General features: G+C 42.9%; 2 protein-coding genes across 3 annotated transcripts; one reads left to right on the top strand and one right to left on the bottom strand.

Moving 5' to 3' along the window:
• Window positions 1–259: 259 nt before the first annotated feature.
• On the top strand, window positions 260–3,794 carry saraf (store-operated calcium entry-associated regulatory factor). 2 transcript variants are annotated; one of them, XM_014209177.2, is made up of 7 exons: window positions 260–529; window positions 903–1,087; window positions 1,203–1,383; window positions 1,530–1,808; window positions 2,005–2,230; window positions 2,854–2,948; window positions 3,241–3,794. In XM_014209177.2, exons 1-7 carry the CDS (start codon window positions 463–465, stop codon window positions 3,264–3,266), a joined length of 1,059 nt encoding a protein of 352 aa, XP_014064652.2. In that variant the 5' UTR covers window positions 260–462; the 3' UTR covers window positions 3,267–3,794.
• Window positions 3,795–4,681: 887 nt separating this feature from the next.
• On the bottom strand, window positions 4,682–13,006 carry LOC100196840 (xeroderma pigmentosum, complementation group A). Its single transcript, NM_001141862.2, is given in 6 exon segments — window positions 4,682–5,209; window positions 5,653–5,770; window positions 6,175–6,340; window positions 6,631–6,736; window positions 12,659–12,755; window positions 12,758–13,006. Coding segments are annotated over 6 exon segments (822 nt in total). The 5' UTR covers window positions 12,938–13,006; the 3' UTR covers window positions 4,682–5,054.
• Window positions 13,007–13,654: the final 648 nt, after the last annotated feature.

Raw genomic sequence — 13,654 nt, 5'->3', positions numbered from 1 at the left:
AAAACAAACAACCTTGTCAGAGTATTTTTGATTTCACATTTATCAAGTACAGTATTGGTATTAATTCCAATCATATGAACATTGGGCTTATATTACATTCCAACTTTGAAGAACCCATAGAGCAAGACTATATGGACAAAAAAGGAAAGTAATCTGGATAAACACCATCTCCATTAGCCTGGCCTAAAAGTACATCACATGACTATAATCCTCTCTTCTATCATTAGCCACCTAGATATGTACGCTAGAGGGCGCCACGGAGCGATGAACGTAACAGCACTGTCGTGCTTGCTCGTGATTGGCTCATTCCTGCTCAAAACAGATGACGTTACACCCGGAAGTTGACGTTTAATCAGTCGAGTAAACTTATCTATTTTTCCTGCCCAGGATATTGTTCAAATTAGCATTTATAACTGACTACACACCACGACGTCTGAAGGATTTGGTGGAAGAATACCAACGATGAAGGGATTGCTTCAAATCGTTTTGCTTTTCCTCTCTGTAGCTCACATCAGAAGTTGGAATGAAGGCCAGTGTTTATTTCCGCATAATATCTATTAGCTTTCTGGAATCTAGTTCTCTTTCTTGCAAAACGTTTAGGCTACAAAATTATATCTAAAATATCTATGGTTCTTGTTCGTTGTACCAATTTTAGAAATGGCTAACTAAGCAGGTGGATATTAGTTTTCATGATAAAGAATAGCTGCGGGCCTTTTGCTTTTGTGCCGTAAAGATCAAAGATCCATAATGCATACAAGGGAGGCTCAGGCAACATTATATTATGAACATATTCTACACATAACTAAGTTGTTGAAGATTGCCAATTTGCCATACGTTTTTCATCAGCCTACTTGCTCAGCCTTAATGCCTGGAATGGAGAATAATTATTCCTCTCTATACAGCTCCAGGTAGTGTTTTGCTCCGAGACGTGCAGGTACTCACCCTGTACAAGGGCAAGTACACCACTGCCAGACGCAGTAGTGCTGTACCTCAGCTGCAGTGTGTTGGAGGCTCAGCCGGCTGTGGATCCTTCATTCCTGAAGTGGTTCAATGCAAAAACAAAGGCTGGGACGGAGTCGACGCGCAGGTAAGACTGAACACTTGCAGATAGAGGAAAAGGGTGTAGCGCTACATTAGGCCTGCTCCCAGATCTAGCACAATGACCGTTGGCAAGATGGCACAGATCCTTGTTTCACTTTCAGTGGGAGTGCAAAACAGACATGGACAACGCCTACAAATTTGGACGGATAGAGGTCAGCTGTGAGGGATTCAACCATCCAGATGACTCCTACATCCTGAAGGGCTCCTGTGGACTGGAGTACTCACTGGAGCTGACTGAGGAAGGCAAGAGGAGGCACAAGGGGGGCTCACACGGCTCAACAGGTGGGTCATAGTACCCAGCGTTGTGAAATGTTTCACAACGTTATGGGACGGAAACCAATAACGATTGTCTTATCGGATAAGTTCCCTCCCTGTTTCTGTACGTTTTCTTCCGTTTGATACCATTGAACAAAACCATGATTTCTCAGGTGGCTTCAGTGACTTCGCTTCCAGCTTCTTCAAGGGTTCCTCAGACAACAACAACCAGCATCACCATAGCAACAACAGACAACAGGGTTCTACAGGGGAAGGAAATTCCAGTGGGTTAGTGGTAGTCGCTCTGCTCTTGTTTCTGGCCTATGGTGTGTACAAGCTTTTCCTGAGTGGACCGACAAATCTAGGACAAGACGGGCAGTTCCCTGATAACGGCTCCAATACCCACAATCCCCATGGGCCACCACCTCCTGGATTCAAGCCAGACTTCACAGGTAGACTAAACTTTATACACCTACGCCGTCTGCTTACACACCTATGCTTATATTTATGGTTCAGGTATGTAGCCTGGTACTTGATCAGTTTGTGGTGTATTGCCAATTGGCATGACCATAGGAGATGGCAAGATGGCACAAACTGATCTGGGACCAGGTTGTCACTGATCGTAAATGGTATCTTTCTCTATCCTAGGTTCCTCTTCAGGTTACCCAGGTTCTGCCGGGTTCCCCGGTTCTGCCGGAGGATATGCTGGTTCTGCTGGCTACGGTGCCAACCCTGGGTACGGATTCCGCAGTGACTACAGCGGACGGCAGCAGCAGCCCTTTGCAGGGGCCCGTGCTGCTGGAGGAACTGGGAATAGTTTCTGGACTGGGATGGGGACTGGAGGAGTCCTCGGTTATCTGTTTGGGAGCCAAAGGTCAGTGTTGTAATCCAGTATTTCTGAACTCCAGTCCTCCCAACAGCATACATTTATGTGGTAGCCCTGGACAGACGCAGCTCATTGGGGGCTTGATGATTAGTTGACAAGTTGAATCAGGTGTGCTTGCCCGGGGCTACAAAAATGTGTACTGTTGGGGGCACTCGAGGACTGGAGTTGGGAAACACTGGTGTGTGCATATCTTTTGGTTTGGCATGATACGGTGTCTTTGACCCATCTTTGGGAAGGATCGGTCATACAGGGATGGGCAGGTAGTGTGGGCTTAGAGAAAGGGTAGGACATTACATTTATTTAACTAGGCAAGTCGGTTAAGAACAAATTCTTATTTACATTGACGGCCTACCCCGGAAAAAACCCGGACGATGCTGGGCCAATTGTGCGCCGCCCTATGGGACTCCCAATCACAGCCGGATGTGATGGAGCCTGGATTCGAACCAGGGACTGCAGTGACGCCCCCTGCACTGAGATGCAGTGCCTTAGACCGCTGTGCCACTCGGGAGCCCAACATGACGATCACTAGACTTGACATTTTTTCAACATTTTTACTCAGATTTACAGCTAAAGTTGTTGGTTGTGTTTTTTCATGTCCCTGTTTATTGTAGAAGCCAGACGCCGTACACAAACACCCACTCAAACTACTCTGCACCCAGAACACCACCGACCCCAGCCCCCAGCACCGGGACACGCTCTGCTTCAGGTACTGCTGCCCAACTACTACAACTAATGTAGCCAGAGCATATATGTACTTACTGGTGTGTGTGTTTATAAATTGTCCAATTTAGTAAAATTAGTCAAGTGATCTTGCTAAATTGTGTATTACTGTAAAATCATAGACGTCTAAAATATAAACGTTTGTGTGGATACAGTATAAAATGTGTTTCGTATGACTCCTTCATGAAGTTATTTTCAGTTCCACACAGTTACTCTGTCCCACGTCCTGCCTCTATGGGAGTTTTTCTTAGGATGGCTTTCTGATTCCTTTTTGTCAGGCTTTGGAGGGACCAAGAGAAGATAGATGTTGAAGATGGGCAGGAAGTCATTGGCAGCTTTCCATGATGCCAGAAGAAAGCCAAGTGATGTCATCAGGGATCTGGGACAAGCATAGGTGGTCTGTCCTTAATTTGGTAGGGTTGATGTGGAATTGTCAATATTACAATGATTGATATGTAAAAGATTTAATGACTCAAGAACTCTTAAAATGTTCAGTGTCTGCGGGATAGGAATGTGTAATCGACTAACAGTTGATCCATCTTACCTGTATGGTCACCCGTGTCCTTAAACTGCAAATGTTTCAATGGTTTTAACTTGCGTTTTGAATTTAACACATATTTCCTTGATGCTTTTTTGATAAGGTAATTTCTAAAATTCCTTCAGAAGGAATTATGTGTAAATGTTTTTCTGGTTTATTTATCAGATTGCTGTGAATGTGTTCTTCAATGGCAGTACTAGTACAGTCATTGTAGGACAACCTCTGCTGAATTCCTCAGCTGGTCGTATTATGTAGAAGGCTTTTCTTTCTTGTATTAAAAACGAACAAAACACATGTTTACTGTGTAAATCGTTTTGATAAAATGAATTGATATTGAGGATTGTGTTTGATCATGTCTTATTCGTGACGATTTTAGAAGTTTAGGACATTAATATCCCTCTGCACAATTTAGATGGAAGCTAAATGTGAGGTGTGGTAAAGTAAGTTCAGAAGTGTGGCCTTTTTGTCTAGTTGACCTGTCCAGAGTTTGGCTGTGTTTTGCATTCTGATTTGATTCTGCCCAGTGTCTGAGGGAGAGCAGTCTGGCCCATACGACTAGGCTAGAGAGGCCATGTATCCAACCTCGAACTGAAGCTGGTTGACAACTATGGGCTCGAGTCAATCAATTCCGGGATAACCTGCATAGCAGATCGTATTACTTATTGACGCGATATGTCGGAGGTGTAACTGCGTTGGAGCTGTCGAATGGGTGAGCAGCTGCTCGTGTAGTCATTGTCACGAAGCCAAAACCGTCCCACTCGATTTTAAAAGTTCAGAACGGGAAAGTGTAGACTACATAGAAATTATGACACTTAGAACTCTGCATTATTTTGCTCAATTTGCTCAATTTATCAGCCTAATCGATCGAGATGTAGATGACGTCACACATTTGTGTTCACACATGCCGCCTTTTTGAACTTTTGAAAGACTGGGCCCAGATTTACAGAACACAGATCTTATCTGCCCCTCAAATGTATCTGACATTTAAATGTTCTCTTTAAATATTTATAAATTGTGAAAAATATTAAATGGGGATTGAACCACCAACCTCAGAATAATGAGGCAATTTAATTTACCGCTACAACGCGGATCTTCTGCGGTCCAGATTGAATCCTGGCTTTATCCATCCACAGTAATCCAACTAAATGTTCAAGTTATTGCAAAAAAAGTGATCACGTTATGGAAAAATATGCATTTTATTACAATTTCAAAAGTAATTTCAGACATGCAAATCCTTTGACATATTACATGATTTTACAAATGGTCTATAGAAAAGGGAAGTTAATATGCTTAACAGTTCATATTTTATCGTATAACAGCTATCGTCAGCTTCTGAGCACAACATATTGTAAGAGATAAATATTGATGTATGTCTGCATTGTGTATGGCATGTGCTGAGACAAGATTTCAGGTAGGCCTCCTTGCTTCAAGGCATGTGTCAAGTACAAGGTAACAGTCATTTGAATGTCAGTTTACGCGTCTGGCGTCTACCAGCGGTCCACTAAAAAATAACCCCCTTGTGGGCCCCCGGGATAAGGTTTAAAGGACACTAGGCTACATCTTCTCATAGGTCAGTTCGTGTCCACAGGTGTTACAGACCTTCCTGTAGAGATCCTCCTCTTCATCCACTAGTTCCTCAGGGCCGTACTCGTGCTGGTGAGCACTGGTTCCCTTGGTCCACATGCTTCTCCTCACCGCACAACGCAGCTCTGGCCACCACGGCGACAATTGTAATACAACAAATTGTAAATACATAAATAAGAAAAGCAGTCGCACATTTGAGGTTACTTGTTGCAGGTTTGTGGGAATTATTTGGTTAATTTGTATTTATTTAATATAGTTTGTTTCAGTATTATTGACTTAAAATACATAAACTGAATAATCTCAAGTGATACTGGCAAGCTCAGTGTGCAGGTTTTTCCTTTAAGTCAATAATAAAGAAATAAAACTGAATCACCTGATTTCTACAATCTACTGGGGGTGCGTCTTTCTGAGAGTTTTTTTAAGAGAAAAAGATGACTTCGTGATTCAATGGCATTGTGTCCGAGTGAGGATCAGAACACAGTCGTTCCGTTGTCTGTAAAGCCTATTGTCTGTCTCAATCCCACTATTTAATTCATGTTTAATAAATAAAACAATTAGTGTTACTGACCTTTGACTATTTTGTTGAAGCGCTTCTGCTTCTGCACCTCCCTGTTCTCCTCTCTTGCTTCCTTGGCCTCCTCCAGGGCCTCCTCAGAGCCCCACACCTCTAAGGAGCGCTTCTCCACCTGGGAACACAGCACAACATCATGTTTACTGATCTAACCTAAATACACCTGGGTCATGTTCATTAGGGCACGCAACGGAAAAAGTTTTGAAACGGAAAACGATAATAAAAATGTCTTATAGACAAGTTTAGGTATTCCTTCCCCTATCTCAGCATGCTTTCTTCTGTTTGGTGCCTAATAAACATGGCCCACTAACCCATTATGGGGTGGCTGTAAACAATAGTAAGGGAACACTAGTACAGTGGCAAGTGAAGACAAGGGCTGTGTCTGAAAACATCACTAGCCACCAAAGACTTGCTTCCTCACCTTCCTCTCTAAGCACGTTGGAAGAGGCATCAGACACAGCCAAGATGAGGAAAAGCAGCGAGTTAAAAGCAGTAATAATGGCTGTGAACTCATCCTACCTGCAGCCTGAGGTAGAGTTTGATGTCTCCCCAGTGAGGGTTGAGTGGGTTCTTCCTCAGGACAAACCTCAGCACTGGCTCCCTCTGGTCCAGGTCACAGTCCTTCAGTAGGTAGAGCTGCTTAGCCTCCGTACGGGATATCAGCTTGTGTTTAACCTCGTAGTCTCTGGTGGGGAGCATTCATAGCGGAAAGAGATAATATCGAATACTAGCTCATTTGCAGCCTCTACTCTTATAACCTGGTCCCAGATCAGTTTGTGCTGTCTTACCAACTCCTATGGTAATAGTGGTGTGCGTGACAATGGCCAGTTGGCAAGACAGCACAAACTAATCTGGACCAGGCTATTATTCTTATATCCTTCAAGTTTAAATACAAGGCTAATATAAGTAACACAATATCTGTATAGTTGCATATTCTGATGTCATTGACACAAGAAGGAAGAGCACTGGTTTTACCTGCAGTTGTCACAGACTGCCAGATCGAAGCCGTTGCTAAGGTAGGAATCCATAAACGACTTGTCACAGTGATCACACACCAGATAGTCTGCCTTTATCACAGGGGCTAGGAGGACAGTCAGAGAGAGCAGTAAAGCTCAACACTGTCTACATCACATACAGCAGGCTGGCAGACGCTCGTATTTATATATAAACACAGTTGAAGTCGGAAGTTTACATACACCTTAGCCAAATACATTTAAACTCAGTTTTTCACAACACCTGACATTTAATCCTAGTAAAAATTCCCTGTCTTAGGTCAGTTAGGATCACCACTTTATTTTAAGAATGTGAAATGTCAGAATAATAGCAGAGAGAATGATTTATTTCAGCTTTTATTTCTTTCATCACATTCCCAGTGTGTCAGAAGTTTACAAACACTCAATTAGTATTTGGCAGCATTGCCTTTAAAATTGTTTAACTTGGGTCAAAGCTTCAGGTGGCCTTCATCAAGCTTCCCTCAATAAGTTGGGTGAATTTTGGACCATTCTTCCTGACAGAGCTGGTGTAACTGAGTCAGGATTGTAGGCCTCCTTGCTCGCACACGCTTTTTCAGTTCTGCCCACACATTTTCTATTGGATTGAGGTCAGGGCTTCGTGATGGCCACTCCAATACCTTGACTTTGTTGTCCTTAAGCCATTTTTCCACAACTTTGGAAGTATGCTTGGGGTCATTATCCATTTGGAAGACCCATTTGCGACCAAGCTTTAACTTCCGGACTGATGTCTTGAGATGTTGCTTCAATATATCCACATAATTTCCCATCCTCATGATGCCATCTATTTTGTGAGGTGCATCAGTCCCTCCTGCAGCAAAGCTGTGGATATAGATACTTTTGTACCTGTTTCCTCCAGCATCTTCACAAGGTCCATTGCTGTTGTTCTGGGATTGATTTGCACTTTTTGCACCAAAGTACGTTCATCTCTAGGAGACAGAACGCGTCTCCTTTCTGAGCGGTATGACGGATGCGTGGTCCCATGGTGTTATACTTGCGTACTATTGTTTGTACAGATGAACGTGGTGCCTTCAGGCATTTGGAAATTACTCCCAAGGATGAACCAGACGTGTGGAGGTCTACAATCTTTTTCTGAGGTCTTGGCTGATTTCTTTTGACTCTCCCATGATGTCAAGCAAAGAGGCAGTGAGTTTGAAGGTAGGCCTTGAAATACATCCACAGGTACACCTCCAATTGACTCAAATGATGTCAATTAGCCTATCAGAAGCTTCTAAAGCCATGACATCATTTTCTGGAATTTTCCAAGCTGTTTAAAGGCACAGTCAACGTAGTGTATGTAAACTTCTGACCCATTGGAATTATGATACAGTGAATTATAAGTGTAATAATCTGTCTGTAAACAATTGTTGGAAAAATTACTTGTGTCATGCACAAAGTAGATGTCCTAACCGACTTGCCAAAACTATAGTTTGTTAACAAGAAATTTGTGGAGTGGTTGAAAATGAGTTTTAATGACTCCAAACTCCAACTAAGTGTATGTAAACTTCTGACTTCAATTGATATATATAGCGAGAGAGAGAGAGAGAGAGAGAGAGAGAGAGAGAGAGACAGACAGATAAAAAGTAAAAAAAGTCTGGACACAACTACTCATTGAATGATTATTCTTTATTTTACTATTTTATAAATGTAGAATAATAGGGAAGACATCAAAACTATGAAATAACTTATATGGAATCATGTATTAACCAAAGAAAGTGTTAAACAAATCAAAATATATTTTATATTATTCAAAGTAGACACCCTTTTCCTTGATGAAAGCTTTGCACACTCTTGGCATTCTCTCAACCAGCTTTGTGAGGAATGCTTTTCCAACAGTCTTGAAGGAGTTCCCACATATGCTGAGCACTTGTTGGCTGCTTTTCCTTCACTCTGCAGTCCAACTCATCCCAAAACATCTCAACTGGGTTGAGATCGGGTGATTTTGGAGGCCGGGTCATCTGATGCAGCACTCCATCACTCTCCTTCTTGGTCAAAGAGCCCTTACACAGCCTGGAGGTGTTTTGGGTCATTGTCTTGTTGAAAAACAAATTATAGTCCCACAAAGTGCAAACCAGATGGGATTGTGTACCTCTGCAGAATGCTATGGTAGCCATGCTGGTTAAGTGTGCCTTGAATTCTAAATAAATCACAGACAGTGTCACCACTGAAAGCACCCCCACACCGTCATACCTCCTCCTCCATGCTTCACAGTGGGAACCACACATGCGGAGATCATCCGTTGAACTATTCTGGTTATCACAAAGACACGGTGGTCTCTTTGCTTATTTGAGCTGTTCTTGCCATAATATGGACTTGGTCTTTTACCAAATATGGCTATCTTCTGTATATCACACCTACCTTGTCACAACACAACTGATTGGCTCAAATGCATTAAGAAGGAAAGCAATTACACAACTTAACTTTTAACAAGGCACACCTGTTAATTGAAATGCATTCCAGGTGACTACCTCATGAAGCTGGTTGAGAGAATTCCAAGACTGTGCAAAGCTGTAATCAAGGTAAAGAGTAGCTACTTTGAAGAATCTCAACTCTCAAATATACACTACCATTCAAAAGTTCGGGGTCACTTAGAAATATCCTTGTTTTTGAAAGAAAAGCATTTTTTTGGTCCATTAAAATAACATCAAATTGATCAGAAATACAGTGTAGACATTGTTAATGTTGTAAATGACTATTGTAGCTGGAAACGGCAGATTTATTATGGAATATCTACATAGGTGTACAGAGGCCCATTATCAGCAACCATCACTCCTGTGTTCCAATGGCAAGTTGTGTTAGCTAATCCAAGTTTATCATTTTAAAAGGCTAATTGATCAGTAGAAAACCATTTTGCCATTATGTTAGCACAGCTGAAAACTGTTGTTCTGATTAAAGAAGCAATTAAACTGGCCTTCTTTAGACTAGTTGAGTATCTGGAGCATCAGCATTTGTGGGTTTGATTACAGGCTCAAAATGGCTAGAAACAAAGGACTTTCTTCTGAAACTCATCTGTCTATTCTTGTTCTGAGAAATGAGGGCTATTCCATGTGAGAAATTGCCACGAAACTGAAGATCTCGTACAACGCTGTGTACTACTCCCTTCACAGAACAGAGCAAACTGTCTCTAACCAGAATAGAAAGTGGGAGGCCCCGGTCCACAACTGAACAAGAAGACAAGTACATTAGAGTGTCTAGTTTGAGAAACAGACACCTCACAAGTCCTCAACTGGCAGCTTCATTAAATAGTACCCGCAAAACACCAGTCGCAACGTCAACAGTGAAGAGGCGACTCCGGGATGCTGGCCTTCTAGGCAGAGTTGCAAAGAAAAAGCCCTATCTCAGACTGGCCAATAAAATGAAAGATTAAGATGGGCAAAAGAACACAGACATTGGACAGAGGACGATTGGAAAAAAGTGTTATGGACAGACAAATCTAAGTTTGAGGTCTTCGGATCACAAAGAAGAACATTTGTGAGATGCAGAAAAAAATTCTAAGATGCTGGAGGAGTGCTTGACGCCATCTGTCAAGCATGGTGGAGGCAATGTGATGGTCTGGGTGTGCTTTAGTGGTGGTAAAATGGGAGGTTTGTACAGAGTAAAAGGGATCTTGAAAAGGAAGGCTATGACTCCATTTTACATCGCCATGCCATACCCAGTGGACGGCGCTTAATTGGAGTTTCCTCCTACAACAGGACAATGACGCAAAGCACAGCTCCAAACGATGCAATAACTATTTAGGGAAGAAGCAGTCAACTGGTATTCTGTCTATAATGGAGTGGCCAGCACAGTCACCGGATCTCAACCCTATTGAGCTGTTGTGGGAGCAGCTTGACCTTATGGTACAGTATGTAAGAAGTGGCCATCAAGCCAATCCAACTTGTGGGAGGTGCTTCAGAAAGCATAGGGTGAAATCTCTTCAGATTACCTCAACAATTTTACAACTAGAATGCCAAAGGTCTGCAAGGCTGTAATTGCTGCAAAAGGAGGATTCTTTGAAAAGAACAGTTTGAAGGACACAATTATTTTTTCAGTTAAAAATCATTATTTATAACCTTGTCAACGTCTTGACTATATTTCCTACTCATTTTGCTACTCATTTCATGTATGTTTTCATGGAAAACAAGGACATTTCTAAGTGACCCCAAACTTTTGAACGGTAATATGTAAATATATATATACACTGCTCAAAAAAATAAAGGGAACACTTAAACAACACAATGTAACTCCAAGTCAATCACACTTCTGTGAAATCAAACTGTCCACTTAGGAAGCAACACTGATTGACAATACATTTCACATGCTGTTGTGCAAATGGAATAGACAACAGGTGGAAATTATAGGCAATTAGCAAGACACCCCCAATAAAGGAGTGGTTCTGCAGGTGGGGACCACAGACCACTTCTCAGTTCCTATGCTTTCTGGCTGATGTTTTGGTCACTTTTGAATGCTGGCGGTGCTTTCACTCTAGTGGTAGCATGAGACGGAGTCTACAACCCACACAAGTGGCTCAGGTAGTGCAGCTCATCCAGGATGGCACATCAATGCGAGCTGTGGCAAGAAGGTTTGCTGTGTCTGTCAGCGTAGTGTCCAGAGCATGGAGGCGCTACCAGGAGACAGGCCAGTACATCAGGAGACGTGGAGGAGGCCATAGGAGGGCAACAACCCAACAGCAGGACCGCTACCTCCGCCTTTGTGCAAGGAGGAGCACTGCCAGATCCCTGCAAAATGACCTCCAGCAGGCCACAAATGTGCATGTGTCTGCTCAAACGGTCAGAAACTCCATGAGGGTGGTATGAGGGCCCGACGTCCACAGGTGGGGGTTGTGCTTACAGCCCAACACAGTGCATGACGTTTGGGATTTGCCAGAGAACACCAAGATTGGCAAATTCGCCACTGGCGCCCTGTGCTCTTCACAGATGAAAGCAGGTTCACACTGAGCACGTGACAGACGTGACAGAGTCTGGAGATGCCATGGAGAACGTTCTGCTGCCTGCAACATCCTCCAACATGACCGGTTTGGCGGTGGGTCAGTCATGGTGTGGGGTGGCATTTCTTTGGGGGGCCGCACAGCCCTCCATGTGCTCGCCAGAGGTAGCCTGACTGCCATTAGGTACCGAGATGAGATCCTCAGACCCCTTGTGAGACCATATGCTGGTGCGGTTGGCCCTGGGTTCCTCCTAATGCAAGACAATGCTAGACCTCACGTGGCTGGAGTGTGTCAGCAGTTCCTGCAAGAGGAAGGCATTGATGCTATGGACTGGCCCGCCCGCTCCCCAGACCTATATCCAAATGAGCACATCTGGGACATCATGTCTCGCTCCATCCACCAACGCCACGTTGCACCACAGACTGTCCAGGAGTTGGCGGATGCTTTAGTCCAGGTCTGGGAGGAGATCCCTCAGGAGACCATCCGCCACCTCATCAGGAGCATGCCCAGGCGTTGTAGGGAGGTCATACAGGCACGTGGAGGCCACACACACTACTGAGCCTCATTTTGACTTGTTTTAAGGACATTACATCAAAGTTGGATCAGCCTGTAGTGTGGTTTTCCACTTTAATTTTGAGTGTGACTCCAAATCCAGACCTCCATGCGTTGATAAATTGGATTTCCATTGATTATTTTTGTGTGATTTTGTTGTCAGCACATTCAACTATGTAAAGAAAAAAGTATTTAATAAGATGATTTCTTTCATTCAGATCTAGGATGTGTTGTTTAAGTGTTCCCTTTATTTTTTTGAGCAGTATACACACACAGTATATATAACTTATAATTAGTTTGGAAAGAGTGCTAGGAGGAGAGGTGCTATAGTCGTCAAACACACGTCATTCAGATAGTGGTTGGTTGTCACCTGTGCGTAAATCATTTATTATGGCCATTATTTACAGTAGTAGGTAGTTAGAAACGACTGAAAGAAACTGACTCCACTCAGCAACTGACATGTGGTATGACATGAAGCCCCCGGCAATGTTTCATTGATTATAAATCCACATACCTGGTTGATGCACCACTTTCCTTTGCGTCTCCACTTCTTCTTCAATGAAGAACCCTCCACCAGAGTCGACTGTCTTGGCGACTTTAGCCGAGGTTCCACCCCCTCTCCAGCCGATGGTCTGTTGGCCAGTCGGGCTTGCCTCAGCATCACAGCCCGCTGTCTGTTCCGTTCGATCTTGGCTCTCATAGCGGGGGACAGATCGCAGTTCTTGGCTTTGGGCTCTGAAGGAGGAGAAGCAGCATGATCATTCATCGGCGTGAGGGGCTCCAACAGATCCATCCCAAAACTTAGAACTGGAGCTAGCTAGCTAGCTGTTACACTAGATAGCTGTAGGTTACACTCTCCAGTGTCTTGGAAATTGCAAGACATTGAAGATGTTTACCAGAAAGACAGCTGGCAGGGTTGAAAGGAGGGCAGAGATGTTTTGATCTTGTTTTTTTTTAGCCCGTACACAGCTGTTAGAGTAGCAATCCACCTGTGCTTTTGCACAAAAACAAAACCACATCTTAACCCTTAAACTGTCACTTCTAGAAAAACATGTTGAACAAATGATTTCACTGTAAACTCTAATAAGAACTACCAATATACATTTTTTTTCAACTTTATGTTTAATTTGGAAATTACAGGGCTCTACCAGGCGGTTGAGAAGTCAAGAGGTTCATATTAGCAATGCCATATTAGAATTGCAATTTGCATAACATTTTTGCTTGTTAAAAAATATATTACATAAATTACTTTAGGTCTGCTTCAGTGGTTTTCATAGGTAGGTAAGCATTGTTAAATGAGGACTGATGTTGAATTTGAGAAAACGATGGTCATTTTGTGTGTCCAAATATGCATTTTCAATTACATTGAAATTAATGCATTTTCAGGTGTTGTGTAGTGTGCAATATCCCCCAAAATGTTTTTCTTGAATTTCAAATGATCTAGGTTTTTCCATTATGTTTCCCACATGTTCCAAACACATTTTGAGATAATAAATCACCAAGTGCAGTT

Source organism: Salmo salar, chromosome ssa08 (genome assembly GCF_905237065.1).
Source record: "Salmo salar chromosome ssa08, Ssal_v3.1, whole genome shotgun sequence".
Classification (NCBI taxonomy): domain Eukaryota; kingdom Metazoa; phylum Chordata; class Actinopteri; order Salmoniformes; family Salmonidae; genus Salmo; species Salmo salar.
The sequence above is the reverse complement of the archived record's forward strand: the minus strand, read 5'-3'. Positions and strand labels throughout refer to the sequence as shown.